Source organism: Carettochelys insculpta, chromosome 1 (assembly GCF_033958435.1).
Source record: "Carettochelys insculpta isolate YL-2023 chromosome 1, ASM3395843v1, whole genome shotgun sequence".
In the NCBI taxonomy this organism is placed as follows: Eukaryota; Metazoa; Chordata; order Testudines; family Carettochelyidae; genus Carettochelys; species Carettochelys insculpta.
In genome coordinates this window covers 354,030,814-354,046,529 of record NC_134137.1, presented here as the reverse complement: position 1 = coordinate 354,046,529, position 15,716 = coordinate 354,030,814, and the positions used below count along the sequence as shown (strand labels likewise).

Sequence of the window (15,716 nt, the reverse complement as noted above, 5' to 3'; positions counted from 1 at the left end):
TGTAAACCCAGGGTTGTGACTTCAGTCCTTGAGGGGGACCTTTTGGGGGCAGGTTAGATTTAAAAAAAAAAAAAAAAATCAAATCTGTCAGAGGTAATGAGAGGTCTTGCTGTGAGTGTAGGGGACTGGACTCAATGACCTCTTGAGGTCCCTTCCTGTTCTATGAGATATGTATGTATAATTAAAAATGATCTGCCAATCAGACGGACACATTTAAAAGTATTTTTTCCAGTATTGACTTTGACACAAAAATTTTATGAAGGGGAAGTTTGTTTTTTGTCAAGTTTTGGGATATTATTATTTCCCAAGAAGCTCTGTCCATACTTTCTCCACTAAGTCATTTCATACTTGGTGTAGGAGCCTGTGCAGATACTGCTTTTAAGCAGTGTTTTGAAGTTCAGATTTTTTGCCATCTTTTTGGAGGGAGTAGCTTTTTCTACTATGCTTTACCATTTTACTGGCTAAGAAAGATGTTGCAGTACAAAATCCAACACTTTTGGAAGTTACCGAAAAGAGCGATTATAAATATTGGGAAATGCAGCCTTTTTACTTCTCTGTGGCTCCTGATGCTATAATTGCAAAATTAAAAAACAACAACAAACAAAAAACCCTCTGATTATTTTTGATATTTAGGTAAACATGTAAAAGTCCAATGATCAACTTTTATATCTAAATAGCAAACAATATGTGATCTAGACGTTGGATAATTCTCTTTTTAGTATGTGCAGTGCATTGTGGGGTAAGTGCGGTTTGAAGTTAATGATTATTTTATTTTATTTTATTTTATTTTATTTTATACCAAATTCGAAAAAAATGGCTGCTCTCGCTCTTTTAGTTGCGGTCCCCTGGGCTAGGTGCTGTACAAACTGAAAAAAGGACTACAATATGAATTATGTAACTAAATATCTGACATAAAAGTATTCAGTTGTATAAATGAAAAAACCAGCACCATCATTCTAGTTCAGAATCATTCAAAAACTAATTCCACTTTGTTAAAATTTAATAGTATTTATTATATAGATTGATTATTTTTATTTCAGTATTTCACCAGTTTCAAAACTATGCATGGATAAAATGTAAATTGAACATTTGAAGTTACCAGTAGTACGAACATGGCTTTTTGGTTAATCTAAATATGATTTTAGTTTCACTCCAATCTAGGTGATAAATTATTGAAGCTTAACATACTATTAACTGGATCTGCTGAGAAAGAAAACTAGACCCATTACTTGTAAATAGTCTTCTGTAAATGTGAACTCATTTATACTCACTATGAAAAAGACAGTCCAATATAAACTGATAATTTGATTGACAAAAAGAACAATATCAAGAAAGTTAAAAAAAACATAAGCTAGCTAGAATTTTTGGGCATGCGATATCAAAAATTACAAGCTGATCTATGCTTTAGATATTGAGATGTGTAGGTTTACAGTCCAGAAAACTAGATATCCATATGTTGTATGAGCTAAAATGCATACTTGATTTACCTGATGCAGAAGGGTTGAGATAGTAAACCATTCTGTAAGCAGCATTTTACAGTTCTTTATGTATACCTATAAGCTTTGACATTTTCTTCTTTTTTTGTCTAGCACTTGGTCAGTGAATGGTTAAGTGAGAAGAGTGAGAAGACAGGAAAGCCTATAGACAGCCTTTCAGATAGGCCTCTGCGTATAACTACAGACCCTGAAGTTCTGGCTACGCAGTTGAATTCCTTACCAGGTCTCACTTACAGTCCACATGTGTATTCTACTCCTAAGCACTATATTCGTTTTACATCACCATTCCTTTCAGAAAAAAGGAGGAGAAAAGAACCTGTGGAAAACATTACTGGCTCTTGCAAGAAGGTAATGAATCATTTTAACTTAACCTGGCTTTGAAACTAAAGGCAGATAGATGTTTCTGTAGGTTGCCTTTTTTCTCCCAACTCCCTCTCATTTAATCACAATTCTTCTTTTAAGCATGAATCCTGTTTTAGAACTTGCAGTATCTGGAACTTGCTCTATCATCTGTAATATGTCCAGAATGGCTTAAGAAATTTAATTATATATAATTTTTTCAAATTCTCTTTTTGTTTGTTTGTTCGTTTGTTATGACAGCGTTGGTTAAAACAAGCTTTGGAAGAAGAAAATTCAGCAATGATAGAAAGATTTAATTCACCAACTCAAGAAAGATCTAGGAGTCCTGTGATCAATGGTGAAAATAAAAGTCCATTATTACTGAATGACAGCTGTTCCTTACCAGGTGAAGCTTTCAACAACTAAATATTATAAGACATCGTAATCTTTTTAAAAGGGTTAATATTTTTTACATTACTAAGGAATGTGGTTTTCAAACTATGAATGTCCCGTATAAACAAAAAGTCTCAGTGGACAATGTGGACAAAATCTCCTTAATGTAGAGTATTATGCACTTTTTTTCTGATCTTGTCTTATTAGAATGCTTGAAATATGGGATGAAAATAATTTGTGGCATACTATAGTTTGTTACGCCAGCTAGTGTAATTGAGACACACATAAAAATACCCTTTTTGGAATTTTTGAAGGTTTCATTGAAAGAAAGATATGATTTAGAGAAAGTATTTCATATTGATTTGCTCAAACTTATTCTTCACGTTATAGACCTATCCCTGCAGTCCTTACATATCCAAAATTTCTACCAATTTCAATGGGACAGTTACTGCACAAAAAAAAATAGAAAAATGACGTATTCTTAATTTTACTTATTTAATACAAAATGAGCTTGGGGTGAAACCAAGCAACATTAGCATATGAAATCTGTAAACGTCTTCTATTTAAAGTTATAAACGTAGATAGTTTTCATTTTTTGAGCTGAAGAATTTTTATCATGTAATAACTGCTGGCTTTGTGTACACACATGGTAATGAGCAGCCTGGAAGATGCTAATGAAGTGTGGATGTAAATTTCCCATGCTTCATTAGCATATGGCCACATGATTGAGTCCGAAAGAAGCTCTTCCAGACTTCAAAATAGATGTGTGGATGAACGGCTCTCAGGGATCTTCTCTCTTTACATCTGCACCTCATTAGCATCTTCCGGGCTGCTCATTATGATGCCCGTTCACATGTGTAGATGCAGCGGATATGTTTTTATATCTGATAATTTATAATGTTTTTCCATAATTTTAAGTTAGCATTGAAAATTTCAGTTCTTAATATCTCTGCAGTCTTCTGTAATTAGGATTGTAATTAATTTTTTTTATGTTGAATGCTTCTTGTAAAAAGGCATTTCTTTTAATTTGATTTCTGACTGATTTAATTTGTTGTATTTATTGTATGCTTCAGTATATGCTTAGGTCTTTACAAAATGAGAGGGGATGAATATCAGAGCAGCAAAATATTATTTCATAGTCTTTCTGTTTTAACATACAGATCTAACAACACCATTAAAAAAACGAAGACTCTATCAGTTGTTGGATTCTGCTTATTCAGAAACCTCCACACCTACTCCTTCTCCATATGCAACGCCAACTCACACTGATATCACTGCCGCAGACCCATCATTGTTTGCTACCCCTCCTAGGATAAAAGCAGAAGATGAAACTTGTAGGAATGGATACAAACCCATATATTCACCGGTTACTCCTGTGACTCCATGTATACACGGAAATGCCCTGCACTTTGAGGTGAGATTTCAGATAAACAAGAATATGTACTTTTTCAAAAATCTCATTAGTCAGTAGTTTTAAACACTGAGGTTATTAGATGTGGTTTCCATTTAAGAACATAAAGGTCTTGTTTACTTGGAATAGCAAAGTGCACGAGAGAGGTGGGTTGTTTTTTTTTTTTAGTGCTCTAACACGCTATGCTCTAACAGGTACCTAGTTTGGGGTATGTTGTGTGTGCATGTGTAACTGCCCTCAGGCAGACTCGAACCTGGGACCTCTGGAGCTTAGTGCAGGCACCTCTGCAGCTTGAACTAAAGGCTAGTTGACTCAGTTTAGGTTGTAAAGGACGCTTATTTTTTCTCTGTGAAGTGGTCTAGGTACCACTACATGGGACAGTTAACCACACATAGGTGTATGGGTTACACATGCTTGCCAGCAGGGTCTACAGTTAGAGTGCAACATGTTACCTTCGTAAGACCTTTATAAATCACACCACTCTGGCATGCTGTGCCAGTGCCATGTAGATAAACCCAAAATTGCTCTATAAGACTACACCAAAAGATAGGTTTAAAGTTCCTGGTTCAGGAGTTGGAACCACCTATGTGAATTCTTATGCTTTTATTGAGTCCTGTTGACTTCTGTGGGTCTTCTCTGGCCACATTCACTTGCACAAATCTTACTGCAAAATCAGGGCCTAAAATTGTATTGTTGTTAAGAAGATCTGGATATTGTTAGTTTACTTTCAGAATCTGAAAAGAATAAAGGATCAGTGGTACTGAAGCAAAGATATGCTTTTCTGTGTATTGGATTGTAATATATAATTAATAGCCTGGTAACATGTATGTTGTTGTTGTTAACAGTTACTGAAGACTTGCTATTTATCTGAATAAATTGAAACAAAAATAACTACCTCCACTAATTTGAAGAGTGGAAACTTAAGCTGTTCCGTACTTCCTTCTCATATTTCTTTGTCACCCCAGATCAAGATTGAACTGAAATCTTACATTTTTTTTTTACTTGTGCAGAATATTTCCTCGCCTGACAGTTCTCCAGAAATTAAGAGGCGAGCTTATAGTCAAGAGGTAAGAATCTTTGTAAGAAAACTGTAGAAAAGTCTGCTGATTCATCTGTACATCTTCATTATCAGAAAAGTCTCTTCCTTCCCAAGATCCACAGCTTGTGTATAACATACCGGGAGATCTACCCGTTGAGGGTGATTTTCCAAAGTTTCACACATCTGGGGTTGACAGTTGACCCCTGTACTCCTTGCTATTGTGAGAAGTAAGGGAGATCAACAGGAGAAACGGTCCCGTTGATCTCATTCAGTGAGGACAGACTTTACAGTTGACTGCAGATATGCCATTACCACAGCTAGATTTGTGTATCTGCAGTCACAGTAAGGTCTAGTGTAGATTGAGCCTCATAGTAAACCAAAACTTAGTGAGAATGAGGCAAGATTTTTCTTCTAGTTCAGGTTGTCCACTTGTGCACATTTCCTATTTTTCTTTTATTTATCATTTCCCCTTCTTCATCCTTTTCCCATTCTTTCATAGTCTTCCCTTCCATTTCCTCCTCCTTTTTCCCACTTCCTTAGAGTTCAGAGCCTCTGTAGACTAAAGGCACCAGAGGGCAACATGATCCATACATTTGAGAAGACCTAAATGAAATTCCTTTGAGAAGACAATGATAAATAGTGTATTCTGTAGATCACCAACATCAAATTGGACCTACAGCTAGTGAAATAATTCTCATACACAATAGTTAACTACAGTTTTAATACTAAAAAAAATTAAAATCCTAAGCACTGAAATGTGAACATTATGTATACATACATTCTAATGCTGTGATGTCTTACACATTCAGCTAATGCAGTTCTTTAAAAATCACTTCATGTATTCCAGTGGGGTCTTAAAAATGACTCAAAATGCACCTCTGTGTGGAAAATTATTCTTCACTGGTATATGTTAAGTATATCTTGTAGATTAAAATTAACGTGATTACCAAATTTTCGTGCAAGTCATAATTTAGTCTTCTATTTCAACCGATAATTTAACACAGGGCTCATAATTTCGATTATGTAGCTAGATTTTACAAAAGGTGGTACTATATGTCTGATTTTAGATTTAAATTAATGAAGAGTTTTGTTTGGAATCTTTTAAAACTAAAAATAGAAACAAAGTGAAAACCAGTTTGGGGTTAAAAAAAGACGATAGAACCCATTACCATGGGCACACAACATTTAAACTGTCAGGATATTGAATATTTGAGTGGAAAACATTGCATGTATAAACTTAAATGATTGAAGGAATCAAAGAAATTGCATAGGAATATAATGGGCACAAATTTTGTAGTACTAGCCTTCTATGGTGCTTAGAAAGGCATTTCTATCATGAAAGTGTTTAGAATGTCAGTGATTGATAGTAGGCTGGTCTGCCAACAGCAATTCCTGGCCCCAGGGTATACCATGTCTTCCCACTCTTCCTGCTCCTTCCGCAAAGGGATGCTTGAGGTTTATGACACTGTTTTTATCCTATTGATACCATAATACCAGTTGAACCTCTCTAGTCCAGCACATACCATGGGGACCTTAGTGGTGCCAAACAAGAGAATTAGCCAAACCACAGGACGTCAGAGTTGTCTAGCAGCATTACCAACACTTCCACTGCATACTGGGCTCTTAGAAGACATTTAGGGGTAAATTAAATCTAAATATCACCACAAAACACTGAGAGCCAGGATTTTATGGGACCATGGGAAACTTGGCTACCCCTATGATAAATGGATATCCATCTGACTGAAATAATACCAGACTATGGATCTTGTCAGAGGAGAGTGTGCTGGATTAGAGAAGTTCCACCAGTAGTACCATCTATGCATAATTTGTGGTGTTGCTTCATCTAGTTACTTTTTTCCCCAGTTATAGCACCATTATTAACCAAATCATGAGCCTAAATATGAGGTTGAATTTGTTGTTTAGAATTATATATTTAAATTAAACTTAATCTATAATGCATCTAAAGAAGCATAAAGTATGAAAACAGCTAAAGTACCATGTAGGCTAATTTAACATCTACTTGTGATTCATGAGTAAAGACAAGGAAAAGCTGATGTACAGGATGTAATTGAAAATGACCACTGAAGTTAAAATATACAGAGCAATATTTGTGCTGTTTGGTGCTGTGGAACATCAACACCCAGATCAATGAAATGGCAAGCATGGTGCATTACATCTGCTGAAGGAAAACATGCACCTCCTTTCTTGTCTGAATGGTGGAGATTACTACTCATCCTGTGCTGATAATAGCACAGGAGTCAGTGCTAGTGGTAGAGAAGGGGAAACTAGCCCTGTCTGTGTTTTGGTAAACTTAGGATGGCTTGATTGTGTGGCTGAACTGGCTGGCTTGATGCTTACGGCCCCATGGAGGAAATTGCAGCATAGATAGAGCTTTTTCCTCTTTGAAGTTCCCCTGACCTCGGCCTTACAAGCTGCAGGGATGGCACAGCAGCTCCTGAGTAGCCAGAGAAGCAGCAAGCTATTTGGTTCTCAGGCTGCGGTTGCTGATGCTCTGCCCCAAGGTATAGCAGTGCTCCGGCAAACTGTCACTATCACAGTGAAGAATGGTGCTTCGTACAGGGCAGCAGCAGGAAATGTGATTTTTTTTTTTTTTTTTTTTTTTTTTTTGACATTTTAAAAATTATTTCCCATCTGCCTTGGCCCTTTTAAATTGCTGAGCAGTTGGCTTCCCTGTTGGCAGGCCTGGTACTATGGAACTCTCTTGTGTTTTGTTAGGTGAAGCACCATTTAGAAAGGAGATGGTTATATACGGTTTAAGCTTTTCAGGTCCTGGAACCTTGCCTCTGTTGATATTTCTTTGTCGTAAGATCCTCTGAAACTTCACTCCAGCATTTTTACATGGCAGACAAATTCAGAAATGTTTGATCAAAATATTACCAATCAACATGTAACAAAAGTGGAAACAGGATAAGTGTTAATTTTTTAAGTTAGCCTGTACATAAGGTTGTTTATGTTAACTTTGGTGGTAAGGAAGGAAGGCATTTTTGAAAAAAGCATCTTTTGGAACTTGGTATTACATGTACTTCCTGTGAGTAAGCAGTCTAATTTTGTTTTAAAACATTTGTTTCTACACCTATGATTTAATTCTGCTTTAAGGGATGCAGTCACCAGTGAAGCCTCAATCGTATTACATATATAGGTTGAACCTCCCTAGTCCAGCACCCTCAGGACCTGATCAGTGCTGGACAAGAAAATTTACTGGACTACACGAGGTCAATGTTGTCTAGGAGCATTACCAACGTTTCCATGGCTTAGAGGGCTGTTAGAAGACATTTAGGGGTGAATAACACAGAACACTGAGATCCAGTACTGGTGGCTGTAAACAAACTTTATGGGGTCATGGGAAGCTTGGCCACACCATCAAAAGTGGTTGTCTGGCTAACTGAAATCATGCCAGATTATGGATGTTGCCAGATGAGAGAGTTTTTTGGATTAGAGAGGTTCAACCTGCATAAGAAGAAAAGTTACATTGTGAAAAAAGTCAATAACTGCTATGTACCTCTTTCATGCAGGGATATGACAGATCATCCACAATTCTAGCACTAAATTCTTTCAGAAATTCCAGTCTGACAGAAATGGGCCTGCAAGAAATAAAGACTATTGGATATCCTAGTCCAAGGAATAGGACCGATGTCACCAGGCAGTGCACTGGAGAAAAGGAATCTGTATCAGACCTCCAGTTGGGACTCGAAGTAATTGAGCAAAGTACACTGCATAAAAACTTGGAAGCCCCCTCACATGATAGGACTGATTCTAACAGCCAGCTGGAAACTGCTCAGTGTGGACGGGGTACAGTTTATTCAACCTGGGTAAAAAGCCCAGACAGGACAGGTGTAAATTTTTCAATGAATTCTAATTTGAGAGACTTGACGCCTTCACATCAGTTGGAAGTAGGTGGTGGGTTCAGAATAAATGAGTCAAAGTGCCTGATTCAAGATGATGCAAGAGGCATGTTCATGGAAGCATCTGTTTTCTGTACTGCGGAAGATGGAATTGCATCTGGCTTTGGAAGGACTGTCAATAACGACATCTTGATGGATGGAAATTGCACACCTCAGAATCCTCCACAAAAGAAAAAGGTTACAACTTTAAACTTCATGGTTTATTTTATATAGCCCATTACATGTATAACTGTTAAGAGAATAATCACTTTAATAATAAAAAATTATTGTGGATCAGTTTTTACAGGAACTGCAGTGCAGATATTATTTTCAGTGTACGATTAGCAGATTCTTTTTAAAAACAGCTCTCTAATTTTCAGACCTAAAAATTATGTTACAATCAATCAAACCAAAAATCTAGCCTTCATTTCACTACTTAATTTGTTGGTTCTTTGCTTGGACAATGAAAATTGATTGACACCAATCAGGTCTGCTTATAGGCTTTTATGCTGCTGTTGCTTCAAAGGAATCTTTAATTTATGGAAATTGCTCTATTGATTTTTGTATTTTATAAAAAGTATACATTTAGAAGATTCTGCTTTTGAACTAAATTTTAAATTGACAACATTAACTAAAACTACTCCTTCAAATTACAAAGAGTATTTAAATAAAACTGTTCTAGTACATTTAGGGTATGTATGGGTATAGGCCTATTTGTAACCATCAGCAGTGTTTTCACTAGTTGTTACTATGTGGAGTTATAGCTCTTGGGGAATTGGAACACTGGTGGTGATGGCATGTCTCACCTGGCAGGCTGCCAGTAATTCTGCCCCAATACTCAGTAGCAATTCTAGATTTCCCCCTTCATTTTCAAACTTTTTGTGGCAGTAATAAATAGGGTTTTTCCCTTTTCTCTGTACCTCTTTTTTACCCCCTCGAACATGGTATATCTGCTCAGGAAAAGAAATGTAAGTCCAGGCTATGCTCAGATTGTGAGATAAATCTTCAGGCAGACACTGAAGGTGAGCTGTGTTATCATTCTGCTTGAGAGAGGAACTCTGACACTGGTAGTCATAGTTATTTCTAGTCATGTCCCTGCAGTCTGTTTTCCTTCTAAAGCACCTTGAAGATGAAGGGAAGGAACCTGAAATCAGCTAAAGCTAAAAAGCTCTAAACTCCTACACTTACTCTACCATTCATCCTCTTCTGATGCTCAAGTGAGCCTGTCTTTAAATTCAGGCTAATTTTTCCTAACCGTTCTTCTCACTGATGAAGCATGCTCTCAAAATTACTGTAGTGTAGATACATATCTACAATAGCAGTTGTTCATCTCCTAATGAGAAAGGAGATGGAAGTTTCATACTCAAGGGAAGTTTCCAAGAACAGCAGACAAAATTGCAATCCCATCTCTAGGTCACCCCCCCTCAATCGCACATGAAGAAACTGGCAGTCTAAATTCCAAAGAGCACAAAAAGAAATCAGAGAAACCTGATTTCTTTATTCCTCCTTCCATTGCAAGAGAGGAATTCATAGAAACTGAGGAAAAGCACTGTGAGAAAATTGTAGAAAAATCTTTTCCTGTACAATAAATTTGAAACCATGAGGTGTAAAAATCATTACCAAACTGGAACTGAGGCATCTCAGACCCATTTTGTAGAAGCCAACTAATAGGATTCAAGTTAAATACTTTCTAAGATCAAATTCATTCTAAGTGTTGTACATCTTCAATATTACTGTGACAGCCTTAGAGTTTCCAGACATAGGCAAGAGGCTCAGCATGCACACTCTAAAATTTTACAAAGTGCAGAAACCCAAAGAGAGCACAGCCTGAAGTGACATCAGCAAAAGACATGGTTTATCCCATTGGTAGCAGAACTTCTTCCCAAAGGAAAGCTTAAAGAATCTAAGACAAGATGTCACATCTTAAAGCAGCCAGTGTATGGTGGCTTTATCCTCTGTGTACATCCTGATACGGTACAATGACTTCCAGATTGCACCATTCTAGAAAAAGAAAATCCTTAATTCTTTATCTGATATGAACTTTAATGACTACTGTTTCTGTGGATACTGTGTATTTTGTTGTGACAGTTTTGGCCTTCAACACATTGCCAAATTCAATATTTAGCTATACACTGGAACTGCAAATGGCTATTCCAAATTTATGGGTTTTCCAATACCTATATGGAAAAAAATCAGATCAAGTTATGATTAAATGCTTTGTCTTGTCCTGTCTCACTGCCCCCAATTCACACACACTTAAAATAAGTAAAGGGAATTCAGATTCTCATTTTGCTTAATGCCTTACTTTAAACACACATGGTTCAACTTTTGAAGATAGTCATTATGTAGTAGACAAGCTTGAGGTCATTGACATCCTCTGCATGAGAGCAACAGGAGCAGTCTGTGTTCGTAATGGGACTTTGGATTTTCTCCCAGTATGGCACAGTTTCCAAACACAGCCAGAAGTTTTCTGGAGGTAGTATACCAGTGAGCTACTCCAAAGTTGATTAGGTGTTCTGATTTTCCTCTTGCAGACACTTACTTTGGTATAAAAGCACCTATATACAGAATTATTCCAAAGTAATTCACATGTAGGCAAGCCTTGAGCTGACATGCACATATAAGAATTTAGGTTGAGAGAGACATACCAAGTGAGGAAAGACTTAAACGTGAGCTCTTCCTACATACAGATCATCATTAGGCTCTGTTTGCATTATTTAGAATTTAGTGCTTTATGTAGGCAGAGTCTTATCTACACATGAGGAAGATTCAGAAATTACTGCCCAAGGAATATAACCTAATCCTGCAAAAGTAAAATGCAGATGCTGTAATCCCATCTGTTATGATGTAGAGGTCCAGTCTGATCAGTCATCCTCTCTACAGACACCAAAACTCATGCAAATCTTCTCTGGGAGTTTTAATTTCAACACCAGTTGAAAGAATGAAGCATGCATTTTTCTAAAATTGAAGGCAGTCTAGCTCCTTGGAGTAAGCCATGTTGTGATACAGTTGACCAACAGGGTACCAGTATTGTATGCCAAGTAATAGAAATAGATGAGACGCTCCATCATCCATGTAGAAGTCATTTCCTGGATTGGCGAGAATCTCATCTAAGTGTTGCAATGAGTAAATTGAGTAGAATCATCCTCCATCTTCATGTCCTTTCTAATAGCAAAAATATGAGGTCTTCATCATTGGAATGGTTTGTAAGCCAACTGAATGCTGAGACTGCCTATCTTTTTCAAAATAAAGTGAACTTAATTCCCTTTGAGCCATAGTCATTTCTATAATTATTTCCCACCATTTCTCTTAAATTTACAAAACAGCAAACACATGAAAAAGGATAAGGCAACACTTAGGCTGTGCTTACCTTAGGGTTTGTTGCCATATTTTATGTTGGTCTGGAGTATGAATGAACCACCCCTGTCAGTGACCATAAGCTACACCAATAAACACTCGTATTAACAGCACTATGTCAGTGGGAGAGCTTCTGCCACTAATGTAGGTACTACCACTTGAGGAGGTGGTTTACGGGGCTTATGGGAGAGTGCTCTTCTATTGCCTTAGAGGGTCTTCACCCATCCCAGCGCAGCAGTCTGTGTAGACAAGCTCTAATTTGTCTGGCCTAATGGAGATCTCCATGCCTCAGTATCTTCCCCTCTCACAGTGACATAAGTAGGAGATGTTGGTATTCAGCATTTTTGAAAATCTGTCGTGTCCAGAGGTGGATTAATATTAAGCCCCTATCTTTTAAAACAAAATCTTACTCTGCAGTTGGTCAGAATCTTAACAATTGTAAACCTAAGTAGCTGTAGTGGCTTTTTTTTGTTTGTTTTTAAGTGTCATTCTGCCAGTTTGCCCCAGTGTATTATGGATTTTCTGTTGAGGCACTTTTGCTCCCAGGCTATGGATTCTGTGAAGATGAGACTCAAGTATAAAAGGATTAAATCTAACTTTCACAGAAGGCTGATTTCTTAATGAAAAAAATACTGTCCTGGCTTTAATATCAATATTTCAGTTTTTTGTTTCAAACCCAAAGGTTTGAGAGCAGCTTTGCACAGATTTTTGCCTGGTCAGTAAGAAGCATAAAAAGAGTTAGGTTTAGTGTAAAAAAAATTGCTTGTTGCTATTCTATTGTAAGGAGACTTCAGAAGGTTGCAATTATATATATAAACTTAACATATTTTACATCAATTTCTTCAGTAATGGAATAAAATCAGTTTGACCAGTAATGTCATCTAATATATGCTGAATCTCTATCTTAATTAAAAGAGTTAACTGAAAATAATATGCAAGAATTGGAATAATTTTAATTCACTATTTAAAAGAAAAAGGGAAATCAAATACAGATGTTACAAATCAAAGATTGCAAGCACATGTCTCAGAACAATCAAGTAGCCTGTTTTGTTTTTTAAATACAAATGCATTTGATCAAAACCAGAAAAAATAGTTTAAATGGTCACTGCTGTCACATGGGGTAGCTACCACTTTAAATAAGCCACAACATCCAGGAAAATGCATTCTTGAAGTCTTAGTATTTACAATGCTGTTCTCAACAGTACAGCTTCCGCACAGCAGGACCATCCTGCACTCGGTGCCCAAAATCCATTTTCAACCTTTTCCAAGGGTAAGAAATACACAATTCCTTTCCCTGGCAGAGATCTGTCTCCCTGTACTCCTGTTTCTCTTTCTCATAAACTGAAGTAAATCATTGTGTGAATCTCCAGAGATGAATATCATTTAGCCCTACTAACTTACCTCTTTTTTGGTTTTAGAGACAATGCATGTGGTATTTCTAGTTGAAGTTTTTAAAGAGTATTTCTCTGTAGATATTAATGTATCAGCATTCGGAAGGTAAGCATTTGTAATGAACATTTGAGTAAACTTTTCCTGTGATGTTTTTTCCATAGGTGTCTTTATTAGAATACCGAAAGAGACAACGAGAAGCTAGAAAAAGCGGTTCAAAGACAGAGAGCTTTACTCTGGTTACTGTATCCCCTCATGCTGCTGGTGGAGGAAGTATAAGCAGTAATAATGGTGCTAATGATGGGTATAACAGCAGTGAAAATGGGGAGCAAATTGATAACACTGCTAGCCTACCTTTACCACTGCCAGCTACTGTTTATAATACAACTCCAGAAGAAACTGGCAACAATTGTCCAACTAAGGAAGTGTCTTCCAGTGAGAAGAATGAACCAGAAGTCCAGTGGTAAGCCATTTAGTACAGAAAATATTTGCTTCTCCAATTGTCTATCTGGCTACATAATCTACAAATTTAAACTGAAAACGTAATAGCTTGTCTTAGAAATATGCATATAAATTATGTGAATTTGTAAGCGCCGTGAGTTCTTGATAGAATCAGTTTATGGGGGTATTTTATACAATCTAATTTTGTCAGACATACCTTTTTATATATGTTAGTGTGCTATGGTGGGGTGACTTAGCTGAGGGAATGGGATACCATTTATAAATTCATAAATTAGACATATTTGAATACAGAGTACTTAATTTACATTTGCACCCTCCACCCACACAGACACACATGAGGTTTGGGCCAGAAGCTTTGTTTTCAAGTGAGTGAACAAGTGTCCTAATTCCATTTTCCTTCCAATCGCAATGAATTGATTCCTCAGGGAAGTGAGTGTATTGTGTGTGTATGTTCAGTCCTGTCACTGAAAGTTTGCATGTGGAATATTGAGCACTTAAATATTTTAAAATGCAATATGGTGATGAGGTGTGTTTAGTACATAGTCATATTTAGGTTGAGTGAAACAAATTCATATTTTTTCCTGTGGATTATAAAGAGCTAGATAGATAAGATGTTAATTTCACTTTTTTTTTGGAGAGAGCACTTAAAGCAGCTTCCCATCTATATTAGGCTTCCTAATGTTGCCAGCACAGGTAAAGTTGATCTGCTAGCTTACATCACATTTCTCTATTGTAGAGAAGTTCCCCCAAAGCTTCAGGTGAAAATGGACTCAGAAGCTGAGCAGGAAGACCCATCTCTGCTCAGAAGGTACTCAGGCTGTCCCTTTTGAGCAGCAAGATTCTCACAGCTGGACTTCTCAAAACTTTGGGCAGTTTTTTAAAGGAGTACTTTAAAAATTGACTTTGCAGTGAGAAGATCATGCAGAAATTTCTGTGTTAGGATGTATAGGAAAGCACCTGGAAAAATCCCAAATACAAAGCAATTAACGAGCAAAACAGAAGGTACGGGGAGAACAAAATAGCTACATTAGATCAAGGAAGATGGTAATGATTGACTTAGGAAGCTGTTGACTCCTGAACCATCCGGTGTGTGTACAGTAATAGGAGATTTTGCTAGCAGAAAGGAAATTTGTAAGAAATTTTCTGTTCTGCCACCTCATTTTCCACAATTCAGAACCTTTGGGAAGTTGCAAGCAATGAACAGATGTACTGTCTTTTTTTGTCAGCGCACTCAAAAGTCTAATTTCTGAGCTACTGCATGGAGCATCTTCCTGCTAAAGGAGGCCTCTGCAGAAGATCAGAGGTACACATTGTAGTGCTTGCTTAAATAAGGTGCTAACTGTATACCATGTTGGAGATTGCCAGTGGACATGTTCACTTGTTTCAGTTATAAGCTTGTTAAGGCATGCCATGATCTCTTTGGACACAAAACCCAGTAATGATTAGTGGGCTTCCACAGTACATAATATAAGCCACCTAGTGGTGTAAATCTGAGTCCCTGGCCATTTGGGTGAAAGGGCATGAATAGGGAGCCTCATCTTTGTGTGCTTGATCATTTTTCAACACTCTTCTGATCTGTAAGGTGTGTCACACATTTTTTGTTTGGATGTGGTGGTCTTGGACAGAATGAAAAAAGCAAAACTTCTTGGGAAACGAGGAAGGAGAAATTTACCTTAAGAGAAGAAGGAATTCTGGTGTCCTGAACATCACCTTGTCCTCCATGTAACATACAGTCAGGCTTCTATGTAGCTGTGGCTGGCAACACCAACATTCTCCTGTTAGATGTGATCTCAGCTAAGAGACAAGTTGTAATGGATAAATAAAAGGTTGACTCTGATGTCAGACACTCAGAAACATAGCTTGTTAGGGCTCCCAGAACTAGCAAAAGATCCCATTGTAGGACGAGTGGCCTGATTAAATCGTGTGGC

At 37.1% G+C, this 15,716-nt stretch overlaps 1 protein-coding gene across 3 annotated transcripts in view; it reads left to right on the top strand.

Annotated features, from left to right (window-relative positions):
* Nucleotides 1-15,716, top strand: part of KMT2E (lysine methyltransferase 2E (inactive)) — a 113,607-nt gene that overhangs the window by 89,253 nt on the left and 8,638 nt on the right. For all 3 annotated transcript variants that reach the window (XM_075016695.1, XM_075016677.1, XM_075016686.1), the window contains 6 exons: nucleotides 1,590-1,844; nucleotides 2,097-2,241; nucleotides 3,389-3,642; nucleotides 4,650-4,706; nucleotides 8,212-8,778; nucleotides 13,491-13,789. In XM_075016695.1, the coding sequence (XP_074872796.1) occupies nucleotides 1,590-1,844; nucleotides 2,097-2,241; nucleotides 3,389-3,642; nucleotides 4,650-4,706; nucleotides 8,212-8,778; nucleotides 13,491-13,789 (1,577 nt within the window). The remainder of the gene's footprint in view (nucleotides 1-1,589; nucleotides 1,845-2,096; nucleotides 2,242-3,388; nucleotides 3,643-4,649; nucleotides 4,707-8,211; nucleotides 8,779-13,490; nucleotides 13,790-15,716) is intronic.